A 16,746-nucleotide genomic window follows, 5' to 3' on the forward strand; every position below is an offset into this window, starting at 1 on the left:
TTCATCCTTTCTTTTCTCATCTTTTCTAGTATAATTAATTAAACTTCCAGCTACTTGGTAAAAAATCTACAAGTAAACTTACAGACTGATATTCATACTAATTTTTTCGTCTTTTCACTCTGCAAAATAAAAAGATACTTTTATTAATGAATTATTCATTTACATAAATAATGCAAATAACTACAGATTGATTATATCTTTTTAAAAATATTAAAATATTCATATGATTAGTTGCAGCTTTTTTTTTACACCAGAGAACCCTTGGACTGTATTATTTTCATACAAATCAAATCTTATTATAAGTTAAACCTAAAAGAGGAATTACAAAAACGCGATAAAGTAAGAGAAGAAAATTTCATGTATGCTTTCATAATTGTAATAAATAAGGAGAGAAAATAATTCTTTCCCCGGAAGTGCGATTATCCGCATAAAGGAAAAAAAGTTTTTCCGAGTGGAAGAAATTGATGAGATAATGTATAAAGAAAATCGACATGAATTAAGCAATGTCTGAGTGACAAATTGGACATGTGTATGTAAATTTGCATTATAAAAAGCCATTATAGCCATGAATGTGCGTGTGTTTATTGAAAAAAAGACCGAGTTAGAGCGAAAGGGTAGAAAAAGTAAGAGAGAGAGACAAAAAAGAAAACGTGATAAGAGAGGGTGAAGAAGGGTCGTATAGTTCATAGGGGTCGCGCCGGCGCCTTGGTGTCGCGACGTTAAGCCGCGGCACTTTATCCTTCTCTTCGGCGTTGCTTCTCCACCGTGACGCGTTCACTGAGCTTGCAGTCACAAGAATTGAGTCATAGACGACAGATAAAAAATTTTAAATCGCAAAGACAAACAGGATAACAAATATTACTAGATATTTGTCATAAAATAAGTCAGTGAAAGTTAGTGAGTGAGGTAAGTCAAGTGTTAGGGTGAATTGACGCAAAATAGAGCATATTGAGGATACAAACAAAGAGGTGTGATCAATGAGACGAGCGGTCGTCAACTCGTTTAGCCAGTATGTAATATGATAAGAAAGAAAACGTCGGGCCCGAGTGTCCGGGTTGGATTTTTGAGAGATGTTTAACTGGCTGGCGCAATTGGGAGGCACTCGGCTGATATATTTTATTTTTGGATCATGGCTTCTCCTGGGACACCAGGTCCAAGGGGTCCCGGACCCCCCGGAGATCACCACTCTAATAGGTAAGCATTTCTACTTCATTATCATCAACATCCATCCACTTCATTCTTGTCGGTATTCAATCACTGTTTCTTTATGAACATCAAGATCCACTTTAAAGTTTACAATTTTGATGGCTTTTCTAACGTTCAATAAGTTTGTCAATAAAGATTGTTGATAAATAAAATTATTTATAAAACTATTAATTAAAAAGTGATAAATCAATTGATAAGATAATATATTAATAGAAATATTTGTCATAAAAATAGAAATATTTATGGAGAATGAGGTGAAATAGCAAGCTCGAAAAGGTTGACCTTAACTGGTACTGTGGCTTTTTGCCAAATCCGTTATTAAAATCCGTATTGATGCACCAATGTTAGATTGGTAGAATAGAATAAAACACACACGAAAAGCAGCAGGTTGTGATGCTATTGCATGAGATGACGTGGTGTTTTTCTTGAATACTATAGAGTTTGTGCTAGTGATGTAATCACGCAAGCATGTGGCACCTGATGTTCTTCAATACCATTTATTCTCTTCCCAATCACTTTTTTTTTACATCTATACTCTTTGTTTAACAGTTGATTTCTTGGAATGGAATCTTAGTTTATTGAAAAATCCAACAATTCCAAAGGCCTCACGCCTTTTTATTGCATGACTATCCATCATTTATGTGCGTCATAGGGCTTTTTATTTCTTCATTCGTTTATCAAGGGAATACATTTCCTTCCTTCTAGGATTAATATCAAACTCATTTTATCAATAAAATAAATGGAAGACTTAAATATCATAGGGATTTAAATCACTCCTGTAACAAGAATATATGTATTCCTCCCTCCTATCAATAATATTTGATCATGTCTCGTCAAAGTTTGCTTTTGGAATCGATTTTCACTGTTTCTTCTTTATTTTACAAATACATCCAGTCTTTTGAACTATATGAAATCGTGTCAACAAAATGTTTCTGTATTCTAAACAAATAAAATGTATATTAATAAAAAAAGTTTCTTATTGTACACTTTAAAATTCAACTTTTACAACACTGTTATTTATTTACTTACCAATATTTAAATGTTTCCATAATATAGCCATTTAGTAAATTGAATAATTTAAAAAGTTAAAATTTATTCAAATAATTTCATCATCTCTATAAATAATTTATAAATTTATCAATTTGTTTTATCGTTTTTATATATTTTTTTTTGTTCTTCTTTTTAATCAATAGTAGATATTTAGTAAACACATGGGAAATGTTAATAACTTTTTATAATTAAAAAAAAAGCTGGATATCAACAAATCATTTAACAAAAAAATGTATTCTTTCTATCATCTATTTCTCAATATCTCTGTATTCTCGGATTGTTACATCTCGAGTACTTTTTTTTTTAATCAATAAAAACTATCTTCTAAAAAAGATGATTATAAAAAATATATACAATATATGAAATAAAATAATACTTACATGTTGAGCATGAAAGTATTGAATATTACTCTTTTATTTGGGTTCGTGATATTGATCATTAGTTTAATGACTCTATTCTAGAGTACGTAGTTATTTACGTGTTTTCATATTCACAGGTTGAATCAGGTCTATAAACAATAAGACATGTGTACAATACATAATAGTTCATTTGTAGTGAAGCTTAGTAAATACAAAGTGTCTTTGTGTTTCTGAGGGGTAAGTTGCGTGGTCGATAGCGGTTTGGGTGACGCTCGCGGCTCCGTCGGATATTTGACTTACCGCTTGGATATCGATGTGCATTAAACTACGTCGTAGTTCAGCCCAGACTATCAAGGGAGTAGACTTACTTATCATAACAAACAGTAGTTCAACTAATCATCAATTCCACTTCCTTTGTATGATGCGATGACTTCGATTCACCTTCTGATATACCTGATAAGATGCAAATATTTGTGCATTCATTTTTACTTCTTTTATTTACTTTGGGATTCTTATCTTTCGATTAAAACATTTTAAATTCTACAATACTATAAGAAGAATTAATTATTTAATGAACTTACTCCTTTTGTTGTTTATAGTAGTAATTATTTCAACGGGTAGTATATAATAATACGTAATAAATCAATAATGAACATTGTTCAGAAACTTTATATAAAATATCAAAACTTTTTTGCTGATAACAAAAATTCAAGTAGGAAAATTTATTGATTGATTAAACGAAAACTTAAAATTTTTGGCTTCTATATAGACAATGTAATTTAAAACTTTAGATAAAAATATATTCTTTTCTTTTTGAAAAATAAAATTTTTATCTTTAGAATGCTTTAGATTAACTTTAAACAAAGTTGGAATCTTTCTGTGAGAGTCATTACACGATGAAATTCCCTTAATACTCTTGATAGTTATGTTCCAAGCTTCTTAACACTTTTGATATCTTTGATGCATTTTAATAATAAAAGTTCACACCAAAATCCTAGAAGAAGAAGAAATATACATTAACAATATCACTTATGAAAACAAAAATTTTATATTAAACGATGAAATATAAAAAACATAATTAAATTAAAGCTTATACAAACCTCATAATGTAAATAAATGAAGTTTTATTATAACAAACGGTATTTTCTCGCCTACTGTTTCATTGTAGATTTGATTACTAAATAAATCAAATTACTTCTCCCTTCTGTTTCAATTTTTTCCATTATTCTAAATGAATTCGATGAAAAGAATAATAAAAAAATCGGAAAAATCCACAGTTGTAATTGAGATAATAAATTGGATCCAACCAGAGTTATGGTCAGCCACGCCAGTAGTCCATATCAACGTTTTATCTGACCAACTCCCAGTAGAGCATTTGATAAGCGGTCAGGTAGTAGTAGGCCACGAATAAAGACGTGTCAAATATATGTAGGTTAAAGTATACTCGTATCGAAACTTTGGCCAATTATTAACATTATAATAATATTAAAGCTTCTTTTAGTAAATGTCACTTGCATAAGCCACTTGTTTATGAACACACACATTTGTGTATTAACATTATTTATAGTGCTTGCTCGTGACAACATAAAATTGCACACAATGATTATGAAATATTTTTTAACGTTAAAAGTTGTACTTAATGACCGTATTTAGTTGCTTAACTTGTTCTGAAAAGTTGTTGAAAAAAATCTTAAAGCATTTTTTGTTAAATACATCCATTAAAAAGAGTTTCTTTACTCTTTTTTTCATTGTATTTCCTTTACATCATTTTTTATTGCAGTTTCTTCTAAAGTAAATGAGTAAAGAAGCATAATAAAAGGACATGGAATTACATGTCGATTTATCATTCCGCGATTTGGAACTTTCAAGGCTTCGTGTAGAGCAAATGCGCGCGACGTCAACTGAGAGAGAAAACGATTGCACTTTACTGCGGTCTGCATTGCGGATATCTTTGGCTCGTACTGACTAAACAATTATCTAAATCATTATTTTTCATTATCACGTAACGAAATTGTCATATTACTTTCAAGGTAGATCCATTGAATCAAAAGTTTTTCAAAGTCCAATCCAATTATAACTTCAGATAGTAAAGATTCGTATCTAAAATTTGGTATCTCCAACCAGTTTTGTTCCAAATATTCTGATGTGAAAGTTAAAAACAACTTAATATTTATTTTTGAACTATTTTTATCCAATGATTTTAAAATATCAAGTTCCATAAGAAAATATTATAAAAATTTATCATATTTCATCTTCAAAAGATTTCATATCACGTAAAAGTTCAAGGCAACTGTTTCATTATCTGAAAGTATTAACAGTTATTAGATTGTTGAATTTATAGTCTTTTATCACTTGTATGACTCGGTAATAGCTTTCCAACATATTTACGTTTCCAAAAATAATTTTTCCCTTGTTCAAAACTGTTTTCACAATGCTCGTAACCACAAACAATTTAATAATCTGGAAAAAAGTAATTTTAGAAAGCCTCTTGCGTATTAAATGAAATAATGTGACGTGATAAAAAAAATTTTTACAAACATTCTTCTAATGAGGACAGTGTTGAAAAATGTAGTTTTAACTAAAGTGAGGTTTTAAAAAAATTGTAATTTTCAAACTAGTTTCCAAACTATTGAATTTTAAGTATAAATTAAAAATGTAACCATATTTCATTGGAGCACATCTCTAATACTTGAAAATTTCTTTAGAAGATTTTCACAAGTATACCTAAAACCGCCTGGCTTTATTTATGTGATCTGGATGGAGACATTGTGATGCTTTTCTAGCTTACAGTTGTTTTATCGCGTATATAGAGAGAGAATTTTCAGTGGTGTTCAGAAAAAAAGTGAAATAAAATGTAACATACGCTAACATAATCTTGGAACGTTTTGATAGCACATCAAGTATTTACATACTATACTTTGTACACAACAGTAAACAATTTTCACAAAACACTTAGCACAATCCTAAAAAAAAAACAAGATTATTGGAAGCACAAAAAATTACACTTCACTATTCCTTTGCTTCAACAGAAATGTTCCCTTTAGAGAGAATAGAAAATTTTCCAACCAATTTAAAACGAAAAAAAGTGGTTGCTATAAAAATTTATTGTTAGTTGCATTAACTTTATGATCACAGAGCTAATATAATCATTATCTATAGCATCAGCCAAAACTATAAAACTTGTAAACTAAGGTAATTAATGATCCTTAATGTCCTAATTGACTTAAACACAAAACATAAAATGTGTTTTTAGATAATTTAAATAAAAGCCAGCTGGTAGATGTAAGTCATTGTGTGCATAAACTGTTCAATGACTGTAAATTATTTATCAGTTCATGTACTCAATCTAGTCATGTCTTTACTGCTTTATTAAAGTTCTATAAACTAAAATAAAATCATTTAATAACTTCCCAACAATTCGATTTTATGTCCAGAAATTTTTAGACCACTAGTGTAAATAATTAATTGGTATTAAAATTGATTAAAACTGGTTTAACACTTCCATCATATTTTGATTGTTGATGCACTTTCATGGCATTAAAGTATTTTATAATTCATTTATTAACTAAATGATGACAATCTTTATCATCTTCTAAAACAAAGAAAGAATAATTATTACAATATTATTGATGATTTTTAAATAAAATTAACATAAATTATAATAAATTATTATTTATTTTTTAAAATACCTCTTTTTTATTAACTCAAAATCAGCTGACTATTCTCTCACTATTCATTGAATTATCAAATAAAAGGTCTCGAATAGTATGAAAATAAACAAAAAATGTGAATAAATAAAAGTAGAGAAAAAGCTCCTGATAAGATTTCAATACCCTTTTGGCTGTAGTATATATGTATATATACATATATAGATATATGATGAAGACAGCGTTTTAAGTGGAGCAGCTCGATGACTCGGCAGACAACTAAAAAGAAAAGAACATAGCAAAAGAAGAGAGAAAAATTAAGCTCCAGATAAATAAGAGAACGTGACTTTTATAAGCTTGAAAATTCTCAGTAAAACTAAAGGGTTTTTGAGAGAGTAAATTGCATGCAGTATGAAAGGTGCCGATTAGGATTACGAGAGATTAAACACGTACATACCTATAGTAATAGCATATAATATATATATATATATATAGTTTTATGCATGTTGTAACAGTTGATTATGTTACATATTTTTACACATATACACGTCAATATCACGCAAGGGATAATTCCGTAATGTTTGTTGCATATATATTGTTATTTCACCTTTATTGTTGTGACTGAGAAACCAGTGTGTCAAAAGGTAATCGAGCCACATGAAACAAAGAAAAAATGAAAATAAAGATACAAACCTTGTTGTTCTCTGTTAATGAGACAAAAAAAATGTATAATGAAAATAAGTAAAGTTTTTTTTATTTGAATGGCTAAAGAAATATAATGGCCAAAGACTTTTGATGCAGATTTTCTCATTGCAAATGAATCAACAAAAAGATGTTGGAAGAAAAGATGAGGTAGATAAAGAGGTTAGAAGTGAGCATTGTTCGTTGAGTGACTATTTTTACCATGACTGCTATTAACGAACCTATTCAATAGTCTCTACATAATGCACTTTTTTCATATACTATATATTGCAATAAAATAATATAATAGAACTTTTATATTACTTTATTTCATTAAATATAATATAGAAAGAAATCCACCAGCTACTGATAACGATCCCTATTCATATCTATTAGCTCAACTGTTTATTACATATTTATATCGTTATTGCGATTAAATATAAGCTGGATTGAATAATAAAATGAAAAGTTCTTTTCTTGGTTTATAAAATATTCATCCTTGTATTAATTTAATATAGTGAGTTATTCATGGAAATTTTTGACTTTGGACGAAATAATATTTATTTTACACTCATACTCTAATCATATAAAAATATTAAGTTTATTCCTAATCTAATTTTTTATATTTCAAATGTATCATCAAGTTTATTTATAGATTATTTAATACTTTAAATCTACTCTTTTTTGAATTTTAATAATTAATTCATTCATGAATAAAATCAGTAACAAATTTATTCAGTAGCATCGATTTGATAAATCATGCAGTTTTATAGCAGTATCAAACTAAAAAACATACACTCTTGTGAAGCAATTTGGGATTTTTTATACAACTACAACGTGACTGTAAAAAAAAGACGGTAATTGGGAAATTTATCCAAGTAAAAGAAAGCTGAAATATTCCAGGTGATGATCAACATAAATTTTACTTATTTCATATAATTAAAAATATGTTGCATCATATTGTTAAAGTTATTTCTAAAAAGTCATTATTTTTTTTTAATAATGAGTAATGCTATAAATTTTATTGAAAGTAGAGAATAGCTTGGTAATTATTTTAATTGTATAGAATGATATCAACTTTAATTATAAAGTATTATTTTTGTGATAGTTGAATACATTAAAGTAACATATGAGATTTAATTTCAACAAGTAAATAAAATTACAAAACCTAAGCCAGTCTGTTATTTAAGCCAAAGGTATTTAAACATTTTCTCTATGTCAAGCAATATTTACTATAATTTAATAACTACTTAAAACTAACAAAAGTTACTGTATTTTCTCTACTTCAAACATCTTTGCAAACGTGTTTCTATCTAAGAATTACATTTCGTTGCTACATAAAATAAGTAAAGTTCTTTAGGCTATTTTCAAATTTTAGAAAATTCAAGTACTGAAGGAAAGTTTAATATTCTATCCTTGAAGCATTCTAACTAAAGGTTTGAAAGTACAAACGCAGAAGCCGGGAACTTTCGTTTAGATCTGGAGATCAGTGATGCCAGTGGCGTGGGAGTATCTCCATATGAAAGAGCTTTAAAAAAAAGAGAAATAAATGACTCTGGCAAGTTGCCATACTGACGACCCACTTTTTTGTGTTGCAAGATTTACCTTCAACCTAACGGGCAGCATACATCCACAATTCAATTGTGATATCTCAATATCATTATAAATCATAAATAAATAATAATCATTGTCATTTTCAACGATAGCGATGAATTGTCATAAATTTTGACAACAAATGCATGGAATCCTGTGTGTAAATGAAGCTGGACTTCTATTGCTTGAAGCAAGATATTCATTTTATTGATGCCCCAATCAGTTTCTACATATTTATCGACCATAACATGGGCTTCGTGCATGCACCAGAGGAGCAAATAATTCGGCAGTTCATGCCCTGTTGGTCCATACAATATATCTGATGGGATTACTAATATTACTATTCTAGAAAAGCATGGAGAAGGAAAATTGTTAAGGCATTTCACGAAATTCCAGGCTTCCTGACGACAGACAAATTTATATAAATGTCATGTGGTCACTCATGTTTTATAAATGAAGCAGTAGAATAGTTTTAAAAAGATTGCTATGAAGGCAGAAACTTTGCTTTTTTCTCTTTCAGTCGAATTTTCTGAAGAAAGCCTTTTTTCAAAAGCTTTCTCTGTTTCCATTCTTTCATTATTAATTCTTGCTTATATAACTTGCTCCTCAAGTGATGAGTAAAATAATTAAATGAACACTAGTTAGTGTCATCTTGTTATTTATACAAACTGATATAAATCATAAAAATCTGCTTTCTGTAATCCCGGTCTTTTTATGACACTTTCTCTATATTTTTAGTCTAAATATCTATGAATATTAATGAATTAAGAACGAAAACTAAGATTTACGGTAAAAATTTATATACCGGGGTCATAGAATATTTATGGAGAATAATTTAAAGGGTTTTAGGTACCAAAAAGTAAAATAAGAGACTTTGATTTTCTAAGGCTTCATTATGAATTAATTTAAAAATATTTTAAGCTTACCATTGTAACTACATAATTGTTTTTCATTTTATTAGTCTTATTTTCAAGTATAATTAACTTCGCTTTTAGAGAGAAAATTATATTAAATTTTAACAAATTTGCATTATATCTTGATAATTTTGTTACTTTATCTATTCATTAAATTGAGAAAAAAAATTAAATTTTATTGTGATAATGAATTGTGTTACTTTAGATATATTCTAGTATTTAGTATCTATCCGCATTGACTAATTTAAAGAATAGAATTGAAGCTTTATTAAGCTTGACAATAAAACAGTCGACTAAGACTTTTATCTACTCACTTGAAGACAACGTTTTCTTCTTTCCCAGATACTAATCGAGGAACAAAAAAGTTTGGAGATGGCTGCCAAGAGGACTGGGAGTGTGGATTCGACGGTTCTTTTTGTGATCCAAGAGTTAAGAGATGTTATTGTAGAGAGGAATTCCATGCTACAAATCATATCGATAAGTGTGGTCATCGTAAGTATTCCCATTTGCTGAAAAATTAATCAATTATGAATCATTAAAAAATTCAAGAAAATTTAATTAAAACGAATTAAGAGATAACAGAAGTCACGTTCTCCAATTATACTCAACTATGCATTAATTAATTAAATAAATCAATAATCTAATATTCTTGATATGAAATTCTTTTGTAGACGTTCTGAATATTTTTCAGTTGCCAACGTGAACGAGTCATGTTTCTTCACGGAACAATGTGAGTTAAAGGTATCCCAAACCGAATGTCGAGATGGTCGGTGTATTTGTAAGTTTGAAAAAATTCCTGTCATGCAGCCAGGAGGAGTTATCGAATGCCTGGGTAAAATTAATACTTAATAAATTGAATATATTAAAGAAAAAAGTTATTATCTAGCTATTTTATTTATAAATATCGATTAATTATAATAATGAAGAGTTAACTGGGCTACTTTGTGAAAAAATACAAGTTCATTCGTGCAATGAATAATAAATACCTCAAGGTATTTAAAAAAATGTTAAAATAATCTTTGATTATTTTTAATTGCATATTTATTAGTAAATTAAATAAAAATAACTCAATTAATAGTCATAGTAGAAATAAACACAATTAATCCTATAAGCTCTTCAAGTAATATTTGGTGTTTAATAAAATTGCAATAATTTTTTTAAAAATAGATAAAACATTTATTATTTACAGCTGAAGTTAAAGAAGAGGAGAGCTTACGCTATGTCGATCCAGCAATGATTGGTATTCTAGTAGCGATGGCACTCATGTTCATCATTATTTGCGTCGTACTCCGATTGTTTAGCAAGTAAGTGCTTATATCTTATAAAATGAAGCTGTCAGAAGCATAGAAAAGCTTTTATTAATGTCTCTAGGGCACGTTGGCGTGAAAACCGCACAATCTTCAACACTCCGAATGCTCGGCTGATGAATGTCTCATTGCTACGTGACAACAACAAGCTTCTGCATGCTCAGGAGAGACGTGGGTCGAGAGCTAGTCAACGGGGACCCTCAAGGCAACCCTCCATGGCATCGCTAAGAGCCCACTCACCAAATGGTTCGCAGCAAGGTGCGAAAAGTACTCAGCGAGTCAACAGTACGGGTTTTTATCAATTCAATTACTAAGCAAGCAACTTTTATTATCGAGTTATCTTTATCCCTTGTTGTTCATAGAACAACAAATACATATATATATATATTTAATCGTTCAAAGCTATAGATAGTCTCTAGACCTTTGAGTATCTCCTTTATCCTATTGATCTTCGTCAAACTTTTCCTTGTGTTGATATACGATGATTCAGTAAAGTGTTGAATTAATTACAGAGTGTTTATCTCGCATGTCTTGATGATAACCGCGATCTCAAGTTACTTCTCATCGAAGGTATGGGGCATGACTACTTTTCCTCACTATTCTTTTCACCTGTACAATGAGAAAAAAATTTTATCTGAACTTTTTATTCAATTGGGAATTTTTATTTTACTTTTTGATGATGCTTTGTAAAAAAGATACTCTTAAAATTGATCTTGAATTTAGATTGTAAATTTATTTGTCGTTTGAAGAGTGATTTTGACTTGTGTGCAATTGAAATGCGAAGAGATGGTTGCTCTAATAATTATTTGTATATGTAAATATTTTTCTCATTGCCAATGTTAAAGTAGTTATTGTAAGGTAAGATATACTTTTTTGTTTTAACCATTGAAAGAGACCTACATCATTAATTCTTCAACCATCATCCATCACATAAATTAGAACACGTTTCTAAAACCATCTTCAAGTGTTCTAATCTAGATACAGTTTTGTATACAGATATGTTCTTTAGTAGTTGAATGAGCGACGTGAAAATAGTTGCTTGCTGAAGTAAATGATTTGCCTGTTGAACTCGCGTTGAATATGTTGCTTAGAAAATAGTTTTGTCTGTGAAAAGAAATATTTGTTAGTTAAAAAGAAATTTTTCAAAAACAAAAAGCAAAGTAAAAGAAAACAGACAAATTTGTTTTTCTTAATTGTTGGCATATTCATCATTAGGATGCTACGATCCTCCTCGAGAAACTTCAATGACAGCTGTCTGATTGTCAGGGTCTCGTGCAGGATCACGGCGTGGCAGTCGTGGGAGCAGTGGAAATGCCTCGACAATATCAGCCTCAGGCCGTTTAATTAAATCACCACCAAACGCCGGCAGCAACATCACTAATCCAGTGCTGGAGAACGTCACTGTGGAGATCACGGAAGCTAAGGCGTAGGCTCTTACTCATCTTTACGACTCATCTAATCTTTAAATGCTCATCTTATTATCTAATTAACCCAACGTCAACGATCAATGAATGAGCTCAGATTAATTATGTCGTCAGTAAATTAACTAACTAATGCGCTAATTTGCATCCTCTTATTTCAGTCTTAATCTTCTTTTTATCAGTATTTGCCTAATTTTTGGCTCACTCGAAAACCAAAAACAAACCATGATTAATAGAATAATTAAATATTGAAATACTTAATAATTAGCTATTACAATAAACTAGAGTTTATTAATTATTTTTAATATTAACAGTAAAATCATCAATTGTTAATATTAGTTATAATTAATAAAATATATAATATGATGAATGTACTTAAAAATATACATATATATTCGAGAGAAAAGTTTTTTTGTGCCACTTTTTCGTGAACAAAGTATTAGAAATTAAATAAAAATTTAGGATTCGTAATGTCACGTGTGAAAACGATTTTCATAAACGAATGACAATATAGAATCTAGATAATTTAAATTATGCAGTGCATACCATTATTTGGAGGATTGTTATGAAGTTTATTGAAACACACGAATGAGGGGACCACACGAAACAGTTCGAATCAACATCATGCCTGGATTAGAGAAATTAATATTATTATTCTTAATACTGCATAATTATCTAATAATTATCTAGGTAAATTAAAAGTATTAAAAAATATCTTCAATACGAATACAAAAAACTATATATATTATATATAAACTGACACCTTTTTATCACTTAAATCACGAGATAAAACAAGATAGTTTCAACTAAAGTGTTTTATAATTGAATTATAAAACAATGTTGTAATTAAAAAAAGATAAGAATGATCATTTAACGAATATGTTAATGCTAAAAAAAAGAGAGAGAATAATAGTTTAATCAATAAAAAAGATAAGACACGAAATTTAGAAAGTTAGCCAAGAAAATGTAGAAAAAAATTTGGATCTTTATACACTTTAGGATGAATTATTTATGATGATATTATAAAAGTCTAGATAAAAATTTATATATGCACATAAGGTCACAGTAATCCTCAATCACTTTACACTCAAAAATTTATATTAGATTCCCTTTTTTCTATGAACTATATACCTGATCTATGGAGTTAGCTATTAAATAAAATATTTAAATAGCTCCTTAGTGATCAAGTTGGTCCAACATATACCGATCATTTGAAAAATACTTATGACGGAATAATAAAAAAAAATGGTAATACTCCATTCGTAATAATAATAACCATAGATAAGAGATTACATCTCTGCAATCTTTTGCAATTTAGTGCCTACGCTGTCGCGCATATATCATTATTAAGTTGAGAAAAAAAGAAAATAGAGCAAAAAATATATACATAAACGATAATTAACATAACGAATACAAATGTATATGATTATAGATTCAAGATGACAAAAAAAAAATAATTGGAAAATTATCATTCTTATGATAACATAGAGACTTCAATAGTCTCAAGAAAATAAATAAAACTGTCGAGTAGGCTTAGAATTAATAACGCCTAGCGACTGTGCTATACTCTGTGATTGTAATACGCTATCATTACAACTATTCAAATAAAATATTAAAGCATTTAATAAAAATACTCAAAACAGCGAAGATAAATTTCTATCGCATGGAAATATCTAATTGAAACTCAATAAAAATATAAATAACTTAAGCGCACGATTATAATGATAATTAAAAGAATTAGAAGAAATGAATTATTAAAATACAACTAGTAAAAGTAATTTACAAAAAGTTACTTATTATATAAGATTATCAAGAATTCAATACAGATACATTATCGGAGGATTGAGAAATAAAAATAACTTTACCAACGACCGGAAGTCTTTTCGCGAAGAAAAATTAGGGGAAGGTTTTCTCTTCGAAATCAGACCTAAGGTTGTTAAGCGAAGTAAGAGAATCGACCACATAAATTAAAATAAAAACAAAAATTAGAAAGCGTATTAGTATTCCATATAACAACGTTAGCAAACATTATGATAGTCTATTATCTCTTCTTGGCTTAGAGCAGAGTGTCCAATGACACTCCCTTTTCTACCTCTTTTTTACTCTCTGATATTCAAATTTATAACTTTCATATGTTTGATTGTGCTAAATAATTAATTACCAATGCACAATCGTGTCACTGAATTGTTTGAAGACAACTAAAGGGTTTAAATTTTAGCTTGGCAATTTTTCACTTACCATAAAGCTTTGGGATGTTGCTTGATAAAGTATTCATCATCTAAAAGTGTATGTAAATTGTATCAGGGGTAGTCCAGCTTTGGGGAAGTGCTTGGACTACTCTCTTTTACAAAATTGCTACTAAAATATAGAAAATCTGCAAGAATGAATGAATAATGAATAAGAAATCACATCATGATAAAATCAAAAATACAAGAAAAAAATTACTTTAAATTAACTATTCACTTATCAATATAAATAAATTAAATATTATTATATTAATTGAGTAATAATTATTGTTGTTATATTTATGATTAAAGCTTGAATTGTAGTTTCGTGTTAACGATTGGGCTGATTTCTGTATGTGAAATAAACACCTTCTTCTACTTAAGTAACTTTAACTATATAAATTATTTTTGTCACTGATTTAACTGATTTTAAAAATATTAAATATAACACCTTACGAAAAAAGTATGATATTAAAAGAATTTTTCATTAATTTCAGTATTTTATAAAAGTAATAAAAAAATAAATATGTCTCTTTAATATATTTATTGCATACTTATAACGGCTTAGAAAATTGTAGCCTTTATATATTACAAGAAAAATTTCTAAAATATTTAGCTTAAACTTAATAGCAGATGTATTTGAATATTGTTGTATTGAAGTCTTAATACCTTGCTAATCTATCGATTTGTTTTAATAAAATATTATATATCACACTGATATTTACATTTTTTTTCTTCATGATCCTTATCATTTAAAATTCCACATAATTATCAATTAATAAGCAAAAAATACTGAAGAGTACTTCATTTATAAGAGTTCTTTACTCTCCAATCTAAAAACTCATCATATTCACTTTCATCATCAGTTGAATCATCTTTTCGCGTAGCCACTTGTTTTGGTTTTATCCGAAATTGTTCTTTTTTCTTTAGCAGATTTATTACTCTGTGATCATAATGAAATTATTTTAGTTATTAAGAATTTAACTATTGAAAAAATGATGTAATTAAAAATAACAATTGATTTGTTACCTTGACCAATTACTAAGTTGTTCATCAATTTCATTAAGCTGTCGCTCATTAGTAGCTTCTTCATGATCTTCAGCAATGAGTTGAGCTGAATGATCTGTTTCATCTTTTATTTCTTTCAAATATCTATCCCATTCTTCTTCAATAGGATCCTTATATTCTACATTTCGGACCTAGAATAAACAATTAACCAATCAACAGACACAATTTTTCATATCTGTCATCTCGCCTCTAATTAATTGTATGAAAATTTATTACAAATGTAATTGTGTATGGATTCAAATATGTAATTAAAATATGTAACTTTATGATTACGTACATTAAATTAAATAGATAGTTATTTTTATTACTTACTCGTGCATCTAGCACAGGGTCATCAAAAAATCCTTCTGGAAGAGCTGCAGAACTATTAGCTTCAGCTTCTTGAACCTGTTCTATTTCCATAACAGTTGATTCATTTGATAGTTCATTGTTTTTATCAGCTGAACTTTTTTCTGTCGTTTTAGGTACTGAAGCGATTGCAGGTTTTCCATTTAAAGAAGCTTGATCGAAAAAATCAGAAGGTAATGCTGATGAGGTAGATGTTTTTATGTGGCCAGGATTTTTCAATATTCCTTTTATTTTTTTATTTGGTACGTTTTCTTTAGTAGGTGAAGGAGACCGTTTATTTGAACTACTATTAAGTTTGTTGTTTACTTTATCATCCAACTTTTTCTTAGTAATTTCTATATTTTCTTTGTGTGTTTTAGAATTCAAGTGTACCACCCATATTGCTTCGCTGCGAATAATTGTCTTGCAAATAATGCACATTAACTGACCTGCTTCAGTATACTTATAGGAAGGTTCAGGAAAACAATTATAATTAAATACCATAAAAAAACGAGTAATTTTAAGAATGATAATGAAATGAAAATTATTTAAACATAACCTCGAGACATTTTATTTGAAAGGATATTTGGCTAACGGCGATTCAATTCGTTTGACTAATCCTGCTTTCTTCTTGTGATCATACATAGCCTTTCGCAGATCTTGTTGAGTTAACTTTTTGCTTGACATTTTAATTATTTTATAATAATTTAGACTTATGCAAAATATAAACGTAAACAAATCGAGTGAAAACAAACTGTCAACTACAGTCACGTGATGACTTCTTCTCTGCTCTCAACGTCAAGCGTTAGAGAGCGCACACATCAGCTGATGGCAGCACCAGCAAAAAACAGTGTGGCCAAACAAACAAATTCTTTTCACGCGCCAACATTTTTGGGAGCCATTCAATAATTATTCTTCAAATTTTATTCGCTAATGACTGTTTTAAAC

The 16,746-nt window shown here is 28.8% G+C and overlaps 2 protein-coding genes across 6 annotated transcripts; one reads left to right on the plus strand and one right to left on the minus strand.

Annotated features, from left to right (window-relative positions):
* Positions 1-732: 732 nt before the first annotated feature.
* On the plus strand, positions 733-13,514 carry jus (julius seizure). Of its 5 annotated transcripts, XM_035079916.1 has the most exons (7): positions 733-1,194; positions 9,793-9,942; positions 10,142-10,282; positions 10,640-10,754; positions 10,822-11,042; positions 11,270-11,327; positions 12,024-12,118. In XM_035079916.1, the coding sequence occupies exons 1-6, from the start codon at positions 1,071-1,073 to the stop codon at positions 11,290-11,292; spliced, it is 774 nt and encodes a 257-aa protein (XP_034935807.1). In that variant the 5' UTR covers positions 733-1,070; the 3' UTR covers positions 11,293-11,327; positions 12,024-12,118. The 5 variants fall into 5 exon arrangements, with proteins under 5 accessions (XP_034935807.1, XP_034935803.1, XP_034935804.1 ...); XM_035079912.1 differs by lacking the exon at positions 11,270-11,327 and having other exon boundaries at positions 12,024-13,514; XM_035079913.1 differs by lacking the exon at positions 11,270-11,327 and having other exon boundaries at positions 10,822-11,015; positions 12,024-13,514.
* Positions 13,515-14,941: 1,427 nt separating this feature from the next.
* Positions 14,942-16,593, minus strand: LOC118064951 (zinc finger protein 830). The gene is made up of 4 exons (XM_035079918.1): positions 16,385-16,593; positions 15,784-16,261; positions 15,433-15,602; positions 14,942-15,346 (listed from the first exon to the last, which is right to left on the minus strand). Exons 1-4 carry the CDS (start codon positions 16,483-16,485, stop codon positions 15,208-15,210), a joined length of 888 nt encoding a protein of 295 aa, XP_034935809.1. The 5' UTR covers positions 16,486-16,593; the 3' UTR covers positions 14,942-15,207.
* Between the last annotated feature and the right edge of the window lie 153 nt (positions 16,594-16,746).

This window comes from Chelonus insularis, unplaced genomic scaffold (genome assembly GCF_013357705.1).
Source record: "Chelonus insularis isolate UGA/USDA-ARS -01 unplaced genomic scaffold, ASM1335770v1 contig_260_pilon, whole genome shotgun sequence".
Taxonomy (NCBI): domain Eukaryota; kingdom Metazoa; phylum Arthropoda; class Insecta; order Hymenoptera; family Braconidae; genus Chelonus; species Chelonus insularis.

Bases quoted from the DNA above. Each gene is read 5' to 3' on its own strand.
- jus (XM_035079912.1), top strand. From the start codon at position 1,071: ATGTTTAACTGGCTGGCGCAATTGGGAGGCACTCGGCTGATATATTTT. The intron at 1,195-9,792 runs GTAAGCATTTCT...CTTCTTTCCCAG, and splicing joins GGAGATCACCACTCTAATAG to ATACTAATCGAGGAACAAAA. The intron at 10,283-10,639 runs GTAAAATTAATA...TATTATTTACAG, and splicing joins AGGAGTTATCGAATGCCTGG to CTGAAGTTAAAGAAGAGGAG.
- LOC118064951 (XM_035079918.1), bottom strand. From the start codon at position 16,485: ATGTCAAGCAAAAAGTTAACTCAACAAGATCTGCGAAAGGCTATGTAT. The intron at 16,262-16,384 runs ATATCCTTTCAA...ACCTTCCTATAA, and splicing joins ATTGAATCGCCGTTAGCCAA to GTATACTGAAGCAGGTCAGT. The intron at 15,347-15,432 runs GTAACAAATCAA...TTATGATCACAG, and splicing joins CAACTTAGTAATTGGTCAAG to AGTAATAAATCTGCTAAAGA.